Source organism: Haliotis rubra, unplaced genomic scaffold, assembly GCF_003918875.1.
Source record: "Haliotis rubra isolate DU_JTF1 unplaced genomic scaffold, ASM391887v1 Scf11, whole genome shotgun sequence".
Classification (NCBI taxonomy): Eukaryota; Metazoa; Mollusca; class Gastropoda; order Lepetellida; family Haliotidae; genus Haliotis; species Haliotis rubra.
In genome coordinates this window covers 2,220,239-2,236,558 of record NW_025765003.1, presented here as the reverse complement: position 1 = coordinate 2,236,558, position 16,320 = coordinate 2,220,239, and the positions used below count along the sequence as shown (strand labels likewise).

General features: G+C 39.9%; 1 protein-coding gene across 1 annotated transcript; it reads right to left on the bottom strand.

Moving 5' to 3' along the window:
* Positions 1–4,618: 4,618 nt before the first annotated feature.
* Positions 4,619–12,006, bottom strand: LOC124285448 (NFX1-type zinc finger-containing protein 1-like). Its single transcript, XM_046721676.1, has 2 exons — positions 11,814–12,006; positions 4,619–7,625 (listed from the first exon to the last, which is right to left on the bottom strand). The coding sequence occupies exons 1-2, from the start codon at positions 11,816–11,818 to the stop codon at positions 4,619–4,621; spliced, it is 3,012 nt and encodes a 1,003-aa protein (XP_046577632.1). The 5' UTR covers positions 11,819–12,006.
* Positions 12,007–16,320: the final 4,314 nt, after the last annotated feature.

Here is a 16,320-nt window from a genome sequence, read left to right as displayed (position 1 = left end):
GATCGGATACGTCATTAGTTCTCCATGGTGATGACCTAAGGTCAGATTGTGGCGGACTACTTTCCTGATTGTAATTTAGTCTTGCTTCGGTCGTACTCACTTACATCCGAGTCGCAACTTTATGGTTTTAGGGTGTTAAAAAATGTACTTAGAAAGCAATTGGTCAGAAATGACGGTGCTGTGATCCTCGTCGTTTTGAAACGTATCACCCCCTTATGCTTATTCGATACGTTTTGAAACACCACGTGGTAAGTTAAAGGGTATTTAACAGACATAGACACAGACACAGACATTATATCAATCTGACAGACAATGAACATGACACCATTGCCATTTACCTCCTTTATATAGATTAAATTTCTAAATCATTGAGTTTATCTTTTATTGCACCACCTGCCCCGTGGAATGTAATAAATTATTTAACTCTACTGTTGAAGTCACTTGATGCATAAAAAGTGCACTGGTTGTATGTATTTCACTACCCGGAAAGCTATTGTATTGACAAAAGGCTCGTTTTACGACATTCCAACTCTGAATTGTAAACAATTCATTTCTCAGAAGTTGACAACAAAGAGGACTCAGTGTTTGGATAGCAACGTTTTTCATGCGCTATTGTCTCGATGTTTCTGTAAAGATGTTGTTGTCAAGCAAACGGACGAAGTATATTTGTATAGATTTTTACTTTATCCCAGTACAGAGCGGAGATGACTCTGGGTTTAAGATCTGATTATGTATTCAGTAGATGCAGAAAGTCCCTCTTCTTGTCTGATATAATTACCTATGACACCACTTACTGGTAATTCATGAATAATCTACAGGATTTAGTTGATAACGATCATGATTATTATACATATACAATGGGGGACATGTGCGATTAAGAATCACATTTTTGTTGTTTGTCATTCATCATGCTATAAATCATATGTCAGTCACATTCCTAGATGGAATAGCAATCTTTGATGCTTGTTCCTCAGCAAATGAAATGCACTTCTCGGATGATACGAAGGTGCATATGGCAACCAACCAACAAAGCTATAATTTTAGAACATCGAAAAAGATCTTAGTTCGGCCAATTTGTACAAAATATGGATGGCAACATATTCAACCACTGCTACGATTCATATTAACCAAGTGCTACTATTCATAAACCAAGTGCTACTATTCATACATCAAGTGCTACTATTTATTAATCAGTGCTACTATTCATATTCACCATACCAATATCTATCCTAGCAATTAGATTCCCATTTTAAAACATATAGATGAGAAAGCATTTGTCAGGGGATGTATGTACAAAATATTCATTTTTACCCTGTGTTACTATTCATATTTACTGCGTGATACCATTCATATTTATCAACTGCTACTATTCATATTCACCTAGTGCTGCTATTCATATTCACTGTACGTTTATTTATAGTAAAATATTCCCCTTTTAAATATATAAAGATGAAGAACGCAGTTTCTCACGAAGAAACATACTCAACAACTACTAATAATCATATTCTCCAACTACCCTATTCACATTCTTCAACTGCTACTATTCATTTAACAACTGTTGCTATTCATATTCACATACTACCACTGTTCAAATTGAGCAGCCGTTGGTATTCATATATACCATCCACTACTGTCCATTTTCATCAACTACTACCATTCACACTCATCATTTGCTACGACTCATATACCGACGAGTATTCATATTCAACAACAGCTACTTTTTATATTCACCCCACATATATCTATACAAACAGTTAGATTCACATTCAAAAATAAATAAAAATGAAGAAAGCAGCTTGTTCCGGATCACATATGCAAAGCTACTACTATTCATGCACATCGGAACTCTCTCACGCCTTCAAGAAATCCACTACACTGCAGCAAGAATTGTCACCAGGACGTCCAAACGGTCACGCATCACCCCAGTTTTGAAATACCTTCACTGGTTTGCCCGTAGAGGCAAGGATCCACTTCAAAACGTTACGTACAGATGTCAGTTCCAGCATATCTCCAGTGAACTCATCTTAGATCACAAGGCCTCCAGAAACCTCGGTCAGACCACCAACATCACCTGTCTGTTCCAAGGCTAAACTGAAGCTCTTTGGTGAAAAGGCTTTCAGTGCATCAGCCCCCATACTTTGGGACAATCTCCCTCTCGCCATAAAGAGTTCACCAACTATTGTCACTTTCAAGTCTCAGTTAAAAACCCACTTCTTTGCTAAATACTAATCTCAGTGATCTCTTCCAGTTCTATTAAGACTGTTACTGTTTCGTACAGTATATCAGCACAAGAGTGTGGACTATAGCGCTATATAAATATATATAGTGACCTCTTCTACAAAAAATCAATATCATAGGTAAATGCCAGATAATAGCCAGTTTCGATTGTCAACTTCCACTAGCAAAATAGTGATGAAATGAATGTTAAACATTTGTTAAGAAGGCAGCACAACTTGACTTTGTTGGCTAATTTTGTGACAAGGACATGAAACCTTTCTTGGATAACAATTTCGTCACTCTTTTTCGTGATATTTCATGGACACCTTCAGCAGGCCATGTTTTCAACTATACGAACTTTCATGTTTTCAGGTTGTCATGAGTAATCTTTTAAATGGCAATCGAAGTATTGCTTCATCTTATCTTTAGCCTGAGGTAATACATAAATTCCTATAAGAATTAAGCAATGGTAGGACATCCTGTTTCGTTAATACTATTTAAAGGCATATACATAATGACATTCTGCTTTCATTATTGGCAACTTTTAGTTTTTGTGTCTCGTTATCATATCATAATAGTGATTGTCGGGTTTTGTTTGGTGTTTGCCGACGCAGTATTAGAGCGGAGATCTGCAAATAATCCTTTCCGGACCAGACAATCCACTGATCGACAGGATCATCATCTATCTACGTAATTCACACACGATGACATTCATGGACCATGTCATCAAGACGATAAGACCAATCCTAGCCCAGATCGTGACTGGTCGATTGTCTGGTTGGGTCTCATGTTATCATGCTGAGCTAGCCATTTCAATTAGCGTCGTGTTATCTCCTTTTAAGGTCGATTCATGTTTTTTTAAGTGTCTTTTTTCTTGTAACAGCACACGTAACATACCAGAAAAAATTGCATTAGCTAGAGTTTTCAAATTACTTGTATCCACAATCCAGTTATTGCTCACATTTTTGACGACATTTCTGAACATGGCCAAAAATATTGCAATGGTTACAGGTATTCATACATTTGTGTCCACAAGCGAGTTGCTGCTCACATTTGCGAGAGCATGAGTAGCTTTTCTTCGAGACTTGACAATGCATCTGATAAATGTGTCCACATTTTAGTGTTACATTGACTATCACTTCACACTTTTCCATGCAGCCATTTCGTGCACAGTCTCCACAAATCCCTTTGCATGGATGGTCACAGGGACGTAGCTTTGTACAAGACTGTAGGCATCTCTTCTGTAAAGCTGAACTGTGACATTCAGTCTCAATAGCATGTCCACATGGAAGTGTATGTTTCGTTGCGACAACACTGCTGAACATGACCAAACATTCTGCACTGGCTGCAGGTCTGCATGCATTTGTGTCCACAAGCGAGCTGCTGCTCACATTTGCGAGAGCATGAGTACCTTTTCTTTGAGACTTGACAATGCATCTGATAAATGTGTCCACATTTTAGTGTTACATTGACTATCTCTTTACACTTTTCCATGCAGCCATATCGTGCACAGTCTCCACAAATACCAGCGCATCTGTGCCCGCAGGACAGACGCATCATGCATAATTTGGTACATGGATGCTCTGTATGTTCTATGTCATTTACATGACAAATTTTGTCACACGTGTGACCACACTTTAGTCTGACACCGCAGCTCTTTGTACATCCACCATTGGGAGCCTTGTCAAAGTCCCTTGCACTTGAGACTGAAATTGTCATTTCTGGATGGTTCGTACACCTTAATAGCATGTGTGGACCAATAGAGTTTGTTGATTGTAGAGTCCCTACAATACTAGCCCACAATGGGCTTTTCTCTGCAAATAGATGGAAATTCCCAACAGCAAACATCCTTCCCTTGCTCGTGAGAGCGCAACACAAATCCTATTGTCAATGCTCAAAAGCCAACAGATCCTTCCTCATTGCTGCGGACCAAATGACAAAGGACAATCTTGCATTCTTCTCCTTGAAAATTGTCAACCAGAAGTCAAACGGACATCTTGGAACAGAGACAATCTCACTTTCCCATGTGTCTTTGATTAGTGAGATCTGTCAGTATAAGCAGCAAGTATTGTGATGTCTGATGCTTCGTAGCCCTGGAGCAGAAAGTACCGACACAAGGCTACGATGAATGATGCTTCATGCTCATTTGACTTGCTCATAGTTTCATTTAGATGGTGTTCCCTATGTTGGTGGGATAGGAAGAACACGTTCTTGTCAACACCACGGATAGAGTTACATTTGTAACTGAGATGTGATCTTTTAATTTCGGGTAAATAATGTTTCATAAGAACAGATGGTCTCTGGTCTCATCCTATGTTTGCAATTCTAAAGTCACATGATGTAGCCCATTCTTTACCAGTCGTTCAAACAGCGATATGTCAAGATTGTATTTCCTGGCCAGTTAAGTAGACTGTGGGTTTGGTCTCAGCTGTTGGTGGTCTCCTATTAGAATGAGTTGTTGGCACTCAGGGTTGAGGGATGTTATTATGTGGGACTCCAAAACTTCAGCCGCCTCCTCTACTATGATAATACTAGGTGCTACAGCTTCAAGAAGACTTGCATGTTTTGCAGCTCCTGTAGTTGTCATTCCAATGATGTCTGCTTGAGAGAGAATGTCTTTATCCTCTTCCCTTAATACTTCCTTCCGTCTCTGGGATAACTGCCTGTATTCCTGTTCTTTATCTTTAATAGATACTTTGCAGTCGTGCTGATACGCTGTTACCCAAGTCTTGTACAAAGATTCCCGATCATTCATATCCAAATACCACACGTCTCTGCAATGCAGTATTTGTGTATTGATGGGTCGTGCTTCCATTAAAATCCTCTCCAGTCGTTTCTTCTGATTTCGTTTGTGTGCAGCTTGAACCTGTTCATTAGCGCTCTGATTTCCTTCATGTACTGTAGTGGATAGAAGCGACTGAAAACTAAGAGCCAGAGTGTTTATGGCTTTTGACATCTGAGCTGACAGTCTACTTGATTGGTTTGTGAAAAGATCTACCTCATCATCAATAAATCTCTGTCCGGTAATGATAGCTGCTGCTTCATCTGCATTTGAGAGCCCTGAATTGATTTCATCCAGTTCTTGAATGGCATCATATAGGTCAACTTCAGCTACAGCTACATGTGGTGTAGCTCCAAGCCAAACTTTTATTGAGTACTCATCATGATACTCCGAGTATGTGTCCTTGATAAGACTGTACGCCCATCTTGGAACAAACTGTTGTAAATAGGCATCTGGTAGTATAGCCATAGCTGCTTCTCTGAGCTGAGCAGTCAACATTCGAAGTATGAAGTCTTTACCTCTATTGATGGTAGCTTCAGCTTGATACTCTTTCTCAATTTTTCCCTTTTCCCGAGTGACATTTAGTCTGAATCGTTCGAGCCATATTTTGTACACATGAGCTCTGTCAACAAATGACATCGACAATATATCACCAGCATAAGACGGATCCTCCATGGCGGATTCTTTACGTCTGACAAAATCAAGAATTGCTCTTGTCCACTCATTTATGAGTCGCTGGAATGTTGGCAGGTGTTTAAACTCAAGCCATGATAAAATTGCCGATTGTTTGCCCACTCTGAACCTGTTTAACAGGCTCCTCAAGTGATGACGTTCCATGTATGGCATCAATGTATTCTCATGAAGAACACCGAGCATGCTTGCCTCGATTCTACAACCAACCTCTTCAATTGTGTTTTTGATAGCTGCCATTTTGTCTTTACATTCCAAAAGATTATCGTGAACAATTTGCCTCACTCTTTTCTTTCTCCTTCTGTCCATGCGAAGCTCTTTCAGGTTGTAAGGTTCAAGAGTCTTGCTACTGCTTCGCCCTCCAACTCGAATGATACCATGTGGATGGAACTTGTGTATTCCTTCAAGGAACTGGTCCAGGGCATGATTGGTATAACACACAACAAGGATCCCACTGCTGGACCCTAAATTGTCCTTGTTTTCCAAGAGAACTTGCATGATCTTCAACCCTACATATGTCTTGCCTGTGCCTGGTGGTCCCTGAATAATGGCTAGTTCTTTAGTGAGAGCTGTCTTCACTGCTTGTAGCTGAACCTCATTCAGATCATAAAACCTTTGTGGTGGCCATTTGCTTGTATTTAGTACTGGTACTGATGTAAGATTGTAAGTGTATTCTCCGAGAGCAGTCATATCGTATCGCACACCATGATCTAAATATCCTGGCTGCTGAAGGTTTGTTTCACAATGAACAAGATAGCGTTGGAATGGAAGTAAATCTTCAATTTGCTGGAGCCTTGAAAGGACGTGCCTATAAGCTTCAAAATAAGCTGGAGTTTCAGCCATAACAAATGTGTCAGTTGGCGATATGTTGAGAACAATATCAAAATCTTTCTCAAACCTTACCTGTATGTTCCCCTTTAATAAATCGTGGACAGTTCTATTTGTAACAGTTGCAAAGAGCATGGTCTCAAAGTTGTCCCTTGAGAGACACACTAATGAACCATAGATCAACCGTTTACTTGACTGCCATCGAATTCTTCCAACACGAGTAACATCAAAAGTCAACCTAGTGTCAATGTCATCAGTACAAACTGAGCGCATTATGTGAACATCATGATACAACCATGTATCTGCAACTTTGTTCGGAGCTTTGTCAAATCTGCTTTGTTTGTACTCCAGTATGCCTCTCCTCAATGGCTGGATGTAATCTTCCCTTAATAACCGGAACTGAACATCAAGGTAGGTGTCTAAGCTAGAGTAGGCTCCCTTGTCTTTGTTCTGTCTCAGGAATGGCTGCTCATCTGACAACAGGTCCTGCAAACTGGGAAACATCTCAAGGTCCCTGTAATTGTCTGGTGGTTCCTCTTCGTAGCTTCTGCATTGACCAAATACTACGTGCCGAATGCATGTCCTCCCCAGCTCCGCTCTATGTGCTTCGAGTTCTGGATTATCATAGATAATATCGCAATCACTGAAAGCATATCCAATACATTGCAAAGCATCAACGCATTTCCCTGCATTCCTTGGACTTTTCTTCAGTATTTCCTCACATATAACAAACACATGATTACTGTAGTCTTCAATCTCGTCATAGTGGTTAAGCTGGTCAAAAAAGTTCACAAGATGTGTATCCAGAAAACACGATGTGCATAGTGTCTTCAGGACCTTTTTTAGTCCTTCCTTGTGATCTGTACTGCATGCTTTGTCAACCACAGCAAGTACAAGCCTGATTTCATCAAATGTCATAGAATGACTATGTAACATTGATTCAAAGCCACTCTTATCACTTGCCAGTTCCAGGGTTATATTTTCCAAATTGTCTTCATCTATGAGATCTCTTAATCGTTCAAATCCCATCTGTCTTCTTTGTCCTCCTCTTCTTCTTCTTCGATGCCTATGATATTCGTCCCTGCGAGTGTGGTGTCTTCCTTGGGATCTGTAAATAGTAAAAACAAAAACATTTGTTAGAGTTCATAGTTATTTTGTGTATGGAGAGCACAACCCTGTGATGAAATTGGGGTCTACCTTTGATGGTGGCGATATTTTATTTGGACATTAACAATATTTTTCGAACCGAAGCGAGGTTTCCAACCTTTGCTCGCTTCACTCGCTTATAGGAAGACTGGTCATTTTCCTCTCTGCTGCGCAACCTTATTCGCGCTACAGTTTTTCTGTGTTTCAACAAGGCGAAATGACCAACATGCAATAGTAAGTGTTTCCTGGTCAGTTTAAATACTGTGGTCGCTGAATGGGATAACACTGCACGAATAGTATTTGTATTTATTGATTTGCACTAATTTCCATGCATTCCAAAACATTGTGTTACACTTATGTTTATGCCAAGTTTTGGTATGTTGGTAATATTTTATTGAAATACATTTATTTACATCATTGTCCATACACGTCCATTACCCTGGCAAGTGTTTTATGTCATATATGCCAAGGGTCAGTGACACGAAACCAAACTAAGCACATCCCCATGTGTGCACATATCATTTGGAATATCTGGACAGTTTATTACTTCAAACTTTAGAAATAAAACGTTTCACCTGCTTCAACAGACCAAGCCATTCCGAGTTTGTTTTTGATTTTTAATTTCGTCATTGACGCCTGTTTCAACAGACCAAGCCATTTAGTTGGGGTTTTTTAATTTCGCCACTGACACCTAGTCCTAACAGACCAGTCCATTCATGTTGTTTTTTCAATTTCGTCATTGACGCCTGTTTCAACAGACCAAGCCATTCAGTTGTTTTTTATTAATATCGTCACTGACACCTAGTCCTAACAGACCAGTCCATTCATGTTGTTTTTTTTAATTTCTTCATTGACGCCTGTTTCAGCAGACCAAGCCATTTAGTTGGGTTTTTTTAATTTCGTCAATGACACCTAGTCCTAACAGACCAGTCCATTCATGTTTTTGTTTTGATTTCGTCATTGACGCCTGTTTCAACAGACCAAGCCATTTAGTTGGGGTTTTTTTAATTTCGTCACTGACACCTAGTCCTAACAGACCAGTCCATTCATCTTGTTTTTTCAATTTCGTCATTGACGCCTGTTTCAACAGACCAAGCCATTCAGTTGTTTTTTATTAATATCGTCACTGACACCTAGTCTTAACAGACCAGTCCATTCACGTGGGTTTTTTTCAATTTCGTAATGAATGTCAGTCTCGATGTATTGGAGGGATTGGGTGGCTGCCAACATCGCATGTATTTTTAGGCTGTGTGACAGACGCTTTTGTACATGCTTTGTTAACGCTTTCTTTAAGACCCGCATACATACAGACCGACGTCACACAGCTAACATATTGTTGAATGCAGCGTTAGGCGCAAAATGTAATCAAATGATATGGTTGATGTGACGTCAATAACATTTCTGTTTTAGCTGTGTTTGACAACAGAGAAGGCGTTTTCATGGTCTTTTCATTCAAGCCTGGCTTCTTGTGTTTTACGAACAATAACCGTTTTACAGAGCTCACAAAACATATAATTGTAGTTCCACATAAAACACATGAAGCAGATTTGACCTGACCGTTCAAGCAGATAGACGGACAGCGTCAAATCTGATCATAATGCATATCATGTTATTAGCCATTAACGTGTCTATGGAAAATGTAAGCTTCCATCGTCCCCTGTTCAGGGAAAAGCTGCCCCACGGGCTGTAAATAATGTATCGACGGTTGAATTTCTCGAGGAGACCTCTGGGCCTGTTTATGTGCATGTACCCTGTGTAATATTCGGTAATGAGCGGATTTCTTTTGACATTTAACCTTCATATGTCCTTACTGGGGTATTATCAGAACATGAAAAAAATAACTCTTCATTTAGAAATTTGATCAATTAGGTTTACTGGAGGTCTGTATTCACCTATATTTTGGTACCAAAGAGGAGATATACTCGATAGACTCACTCCACTGATCACCCAGAATTTCATACCAAAGAGGAGATATACTCTAAGGACTCACTCCACTGATCACCCAGAATTTGGTACCAAAGAGGAGATATACTCTATGGACTCACTCTACTGATTGCACAGAATTTGGTATCAAAGAGGAGATATATTCTATGGACTCACTCCACTGATCACCCAGAATTTGTTACCAAAAAGTACATATACTCTATGGACCCACTCCACTGATCACCCAGAATTTGGTACCAAGGAGGAGATATACTCTATGGACTCACTCCACTGATCACCCAAAATTTGGTACCAAAGAGGAGATATACTCTATGGACTCACTCCACTGATCACCCAGAATTTGGTACCAAAGAGGAGACATACTCTATGGACTCACTCCACTGATCACCCAGAATTTCGTACCAAAGAGGAGATATACTCTATGGACTCACTCCACTGATCATCCAGAATTTGGTACCAAAGAGGGGATATACTCTATGGACTCACTCCACTGATCACCCAGAATTTGGTACCAAAGAGGAGATATACTATAAGGACTCAATTCATTGATCGCCAAGAATTTGGTACCAAAGAGGAGATATACTCTATGGAGTCACTCCACTCATCGCACAGAATTTGGTACCAAAGAGGAGATATACTCTAAGGACTCACTCCACTCATCGCCCAGAATTTGGTACCAAAGAGGAGATATACTCTATGGACTCACTCCACAGATCACCTAGAATTTGGTACCAAAGAGGAGATATTCTCTATGGACTCACTCCACTGATCGCACAGAATTTGGTACCAAAGAGGAGATATATTCTATGGACTCACTCTACTGATTGCACAGAATTTGGTATCAAAGAGGAGATATACTCTATGGACTCACTCCACTGATCACCCAGAATTTGTTACCAAAGAGTACATATACTCTATGGACCCACTCCACTGATCACCCAGAATTTCGTACCAAAGAGGAGATATACTATAAGGACTCAATCCATTTATCGCCAAGAATTTGGTACCAAAGAGGAGATATACTCTATGGACTCACTTCACTCATCGCACAGAATTTGGTATCAAAGAGGAGATATACTCTATGGACTCACTCCACTCATCGCAAAGAATTTGGTACCAAAGAGGAGATATTCTCTATGGACTCACTCCACTGATCACCCAGAAATTGGTACCAAAGAGGAGATATACTCTATGGACTCAATCCACTGATCACACAGAAATTGGTACCAAAGAGGAGATATACTCTTTGGACTCACTCCACTGATCACCCAGAAATTGGTACCAAAGAGGAGATATACTCTAAGGACTCACTCCACTGATTACCCAGAATTTTGGTACCAAAGAGGAGATATACTCTATGGACTCACTCCACTGATCACCCAGAATTTGGTACCAAAGAGGAGATATACTCTATGGACTCACTCCACTGATCACCCAGAATTTGGTACCAAAGAGGAGATATACTCTATGGACTCACTCCACTGATCACCCAGAATTTGGTACCAAAGAGGAGATATACTCTATGGACTCACTGCATTGATCACCCAAAATTTGGTACCAAAGAGGAGATCTACTCTATGGACTCACTCCACCGATCGCCCAGAATTTGGTACCAAAGAGGAGATATACTCTATGGACTCACTCCACTGATCACCAAGAAATTGGTACCAAAGAGTACATATACTCTATGGACTCACTCCACTGATCACACAGAATTTGGTACCAAAGAGGAGATAACTCTGACTGACATATATAAATATCCAACAAGGGTTGCAGCACAAGACCAGAGTAACAGTCCACACTGTATGATATTTATATGGAGTTACAAGTATCATCAGATGAAACCTTCAGCTTCGCAGATGAAAGTATCAACTTCGTAGAAGTACAGCATAATCTACGTAGATTTAAGTATGAATTTATTTTAGACTGTGGCACTAATACGCTTCCATACAGAACTGCCGATCATACACTTCATTATTGACAGATAATGCTATACCCGACGTCCAAAGTCTTGTTCTTCTTTTTCCGTGTGAGGAACGAAGCCAGCTTTCTTCTGGAACTGCTAAATACCATCCGCGTATAATGGCATTGTTAACAGAAATGTATTGATCACGTATGGGGATAATCTTAGCGTTACATAGCAACCTTCATGATATGTTTGTAAATGAATATATTTTACTGCATGAAAGTTCAACGTCATACTTACAACATCGGGAAATTCTGGGTGATCAATGGGTTGAGTACATCGAGTATATCCCCTCTTTGGTACCAAATTCTGGGTGATCAGTGGGCTGAGTCCATCGAATATATCATCTCGTTCATATGCGGCACTTGCTCCACAGACACCACTGAATGAGATTCTTCTGTGAAGCAAGGCACATTTATACTACCACAGGTATGATACGTCATTTCTCAAATTAGCTTTTCTAGGAAATTACGTGTCTGGAAAAACCTTGCGTAATGTTAACTTGTCTTGGTTGTGACATGTCCTGGGATGTGTTTGAAAAATGTATGAGAATGCTGAAAAATGCCCTTAAAAGATATATCTGACCCTGTTATCTTCATCAAAGGGGCGGCGGGGATGCCTAGTTAAGTGTTTAAATGTTCACTCGCCAAGCCGAAGACCCGGGTTAGATTCGATACAATTAATGCGTGAAGGGCCTTTCCGGAGTCCCGAATCATGATATTGCTGGAATATTGCTAAAAGCGACGTAAAACCATTCTCACTTATCAAAGTAGACAATGTGGACAGCCCAGACATCCAAAAGTCAGCCCGGACATCCAAGAGTCTTTGACTGAGTCTCTCTCTCTCTCTCTCTCTCTCTCTCTCTCTCTCTCTCTCTCTCTCTCTCTCTCTCTCTCTCTCTCTCTCTCTCTCTCTCTCTCTCTCTCTCTCTCTCTCTCTCTCTCTCTCTCCTCTCTCTCTCTCTCTCTCTCTCTCTCTCTCTCTCTCTCTGTCTCTCTCTCTCTCTCTCTCTCTCTCTCTCTCTCTCTCTCTCTCTCTCTCTCTCTCTCTCTCTCTCTCTCTCTCTCTCTCTCTCTCTCTCTCTCTCTCTCTCTCTCTCTCTCTCTCATACATGAACTCGTGGTTATTCCAAACATATTTTAAAATATATCCCTTTATCCTTGTTGTTAACTAAACTAACTGGTTGTTAAATCAGACAATAATCCATACATAGAAACACAATCCATACATAAAGTTCCACTATCATGCCTGGTGGGTGTTTTTCAATCTTTCTGATTGTCCCGTACACAGATACATTTATCAATAACTATTCAGTATGACAGGTGCACGATCTGAGGTAACTACGTAAATCACCTCGCCCTTTCCACATCATCATGTACTCCATGGTTGCATCCCTACACATAACACCGAGTCCCGTATTGATCAGTCCCTGTGAGGAGTTTCAAACCGAAAGTAACACTGACAATATGTGACGTAATCCCGTATTGACGAGGACTGGGACTGCCTAAAAGTCGGCCAGCGAGTAATTGAAAAACGGATTGCAGCATATTAAAACGAAACGTGCGCAATTGGGCATCCAGCGTTCACAAACGCTTAGTTTTGCCGAAGTGTGAATGAAAATGTATAAAACGTTTACTAAGCTATGCCTCTAGATCTGTACCGCACAAGAGTCAGTGCTTTGCTGCTTGATACTTTCTTTGTTATATCTATGTGAGAACAGTGCGTGGGCAAACCAACAAGCCAACTAACCTGTATTAAAACAGGACATGTAAATTCCAATGCCATTCGTTAATATTCTCTTCCAAATAAAATAGACATTCTCTGCTGTTTCAGCAAAATCAGGTTCAGCAGGGAGTCCAAATTGGTTAATTATGGAAAAAAAAGGTTAGTGAGTGACTTTAGCTTTACGCCGCACTCAGCAATATTCCAGCAAAATGGCGGCGGTCGGTAAATAATCGAGACTGAACCAGACAATCCAGTAATCAACGGCATGAGCATCGATCTGCGCAATTGGGATACGATGACACGTGTCAACCAAGTCAGCGAGTCTGACCGCCCAATCCCGTTAGTCGCCTCTTACGACAAGCATGGGTTGCAGAAGATCAATTCTAGACCGGAAGTTCACGGGTCGCTTCCGACTTATCCCGGGCTGTATAAAACATCCCAACCCGTCCTGATGTTACATCTTATGCGTTAACATCGATAGACCAGTATTATATTTAGACGAACACCACAATTAAATGGGAATGGTATTTTAAACGAACCACTCTGCTAAACCGAAGTCCCTTTACTGCATACAATTTCAGCCACAAATGTTTCTGATGTCTTGGTCCAGGTTTTGAAAATCATCATAAATCTTGAAGATCTATCTTCAAATGTGTTTACATACAACATCATTATATCTCCCTCAAAACAAATGTGTCACAGATGAAAGTGATCAAAACAAACGCGTTGCACTTTTGATTTGCGCTTGTACGCTTATAATTTTGTTTATATGTTTTTTCATAACCAGCAATGTATATTATATGTCATGAATAAGTGATAACTGTGTTTTAATTATGTTTGATTTTTTGGGTTGCATGTGACCTTTAAGTTGCATTTGACAGGCCGAGCCAAGTCTGGCCGAACACTGACCAAAAGAGTATGTGATAAAAGGGCTTCATTCGATCAACTTGTTCGCTTTAGACACTTCAGATTTAGACACTATAAATTAATGTGTATGTAGATATAATACCATTCTACATCTGTAAACAAGTAGGATAAAGTATCTTTTACGTAGGAGATGCTTTAAACCGCTCGTTGTCGTTCCGAACAATTTGGACGGAGCTAACGTTGAAACTGTAGGACTTAATACGATGAACAGTGACCTTCTAAAATGGTATGTGCTTGGATATAGATGTAAAACCTTTCCAGGCAAACGGAAAGGTGAATGAAGATGGACTGAAGTATTCATGAGTTTCAAATTCTGTTTTGTTTAACGATTCCTCCTTTACACATAACCCTGCTCATAGATACGCGTGAATACATTGCCTACGTTGTAGCTTTTAAATATTCATGAAATGTCAATATCCACATTGACCAAGAACTTGTCAATGGTTTGTTATTTCATCCAGCGCAGTACAGTAGGGTAACAGTCTCGATATTACGCAAGCTTCGTCAGGTATTTATTATCACCATATCTTTTGTGTCGCCTGATGGTACAACCTTGCTAGATTGCTAAACGTACTGCGAGTGTAAGTTATTCGGCGCAGTGTAGTCAGCCCTAGTGAACAACCCCCCAGTATTGGTTTCAGGTAGGATTGTTTCTCTGGTCAGTTGCCGTTATCGTCTGGCATTTGAATTATGTATGGAATGCATGGAATGCTCGGCTTTCTAAATGTATAAATTTTATATGTTTTTTGTACCTTATATATAAACGAAAAGCCCGTGAATTTAAATTAGCCACTTTCGATTACGTTATTCTTAAACAAGCACAATCTCATTGTTACATCACCGATTGGATGAATAGGAACGATAATGAAACCGATAATATCAAACATCCACAGCCCATTGATAAAAGTGTGCTCAAAGGTTGGGGTTCTTTTAAGTCATAGAAGACTGTTTTTTGACATTTCATGTTTTATGATGGCAGAGTGAGTGAGTTTAATTTTTCGCCGCACTCAGCAATATTTCAGCTATATAGCGACGGTCTGTAAATAATGGAGTCTGGACCAGACAATCCAGTGATCAACAGCATGAGCATCGATCTGCGTAATTGGGAATCGATGACATGTGTCAACCAAGTCGACGAGCCTGACCACCCGATCCCGTTTAGTCTCCTCTTGCGACAAGCATGGATTACGGAAGGTTCATTCTAACCCGGACCTTCAGGGGTCTTATGATGGCAGAGGCAATTTTACATACTATAGGTATTAGGAGCATACCACTGTCAGACACTACGGCAAACAGCAACAATCTTGGACAATTCTGTAGACTAATAACACATAATGCCATTGCTTTGAAACCCAGGGACAGATACACAGGTAGATAATTTCTAATTACTTAACAGAAAAATAGACATGTGCCCTGTTGGCTTTTATCAAATGATAACATTTCCTAAAATGTAATTAATATATGTGCGTGCGTGCGTGCGTGCGTGCGTGCGTGCGTGCGTGCGTGTGTGTATTGTTATCTCAACAGCACAACAAAATCTCAGGTATTTGTGACTGAAAATAATTCAAGACAAAGACCCACTGTTGAGAGAAATATAGCTTATCATATCTGTATTTTATATATATTGTGACAAGTTATTGTATGGGAAGAAAATATACAAAGATGATATGAAACATCTATCCGAGTCGCAACTTTATGGTTTTAGGGTGTTAAAAAATGTACTTAGAAAGCAATTGGTCAGAAATGACGGTGCTGTGATCCTCGTCCTTTTGAAACGTATCACCCCCTTATGCTTATTCGATACGTTTTGAAACACCATGTGGTAAGTTAAAGGGTATTTAACAGACATAGTCACAGACACAGACATTATATCAATCTGACAGACAATGAAAATGACACAATTGCCATTTACCTCCTTCATATTAATTACATTTCTAAATCATTGAGTTTATCTTTTATTGCACCACCTGCCCCGTGGAATGTAATTAATTATTTAACTCTACTGTTGAAGTCACTTGATGCACAAAAAGTGCACTGGTTGTATGTATTTCACTACCCGGAAAGCTATTGTATTGACAAAAAGCTCGTTTTTACG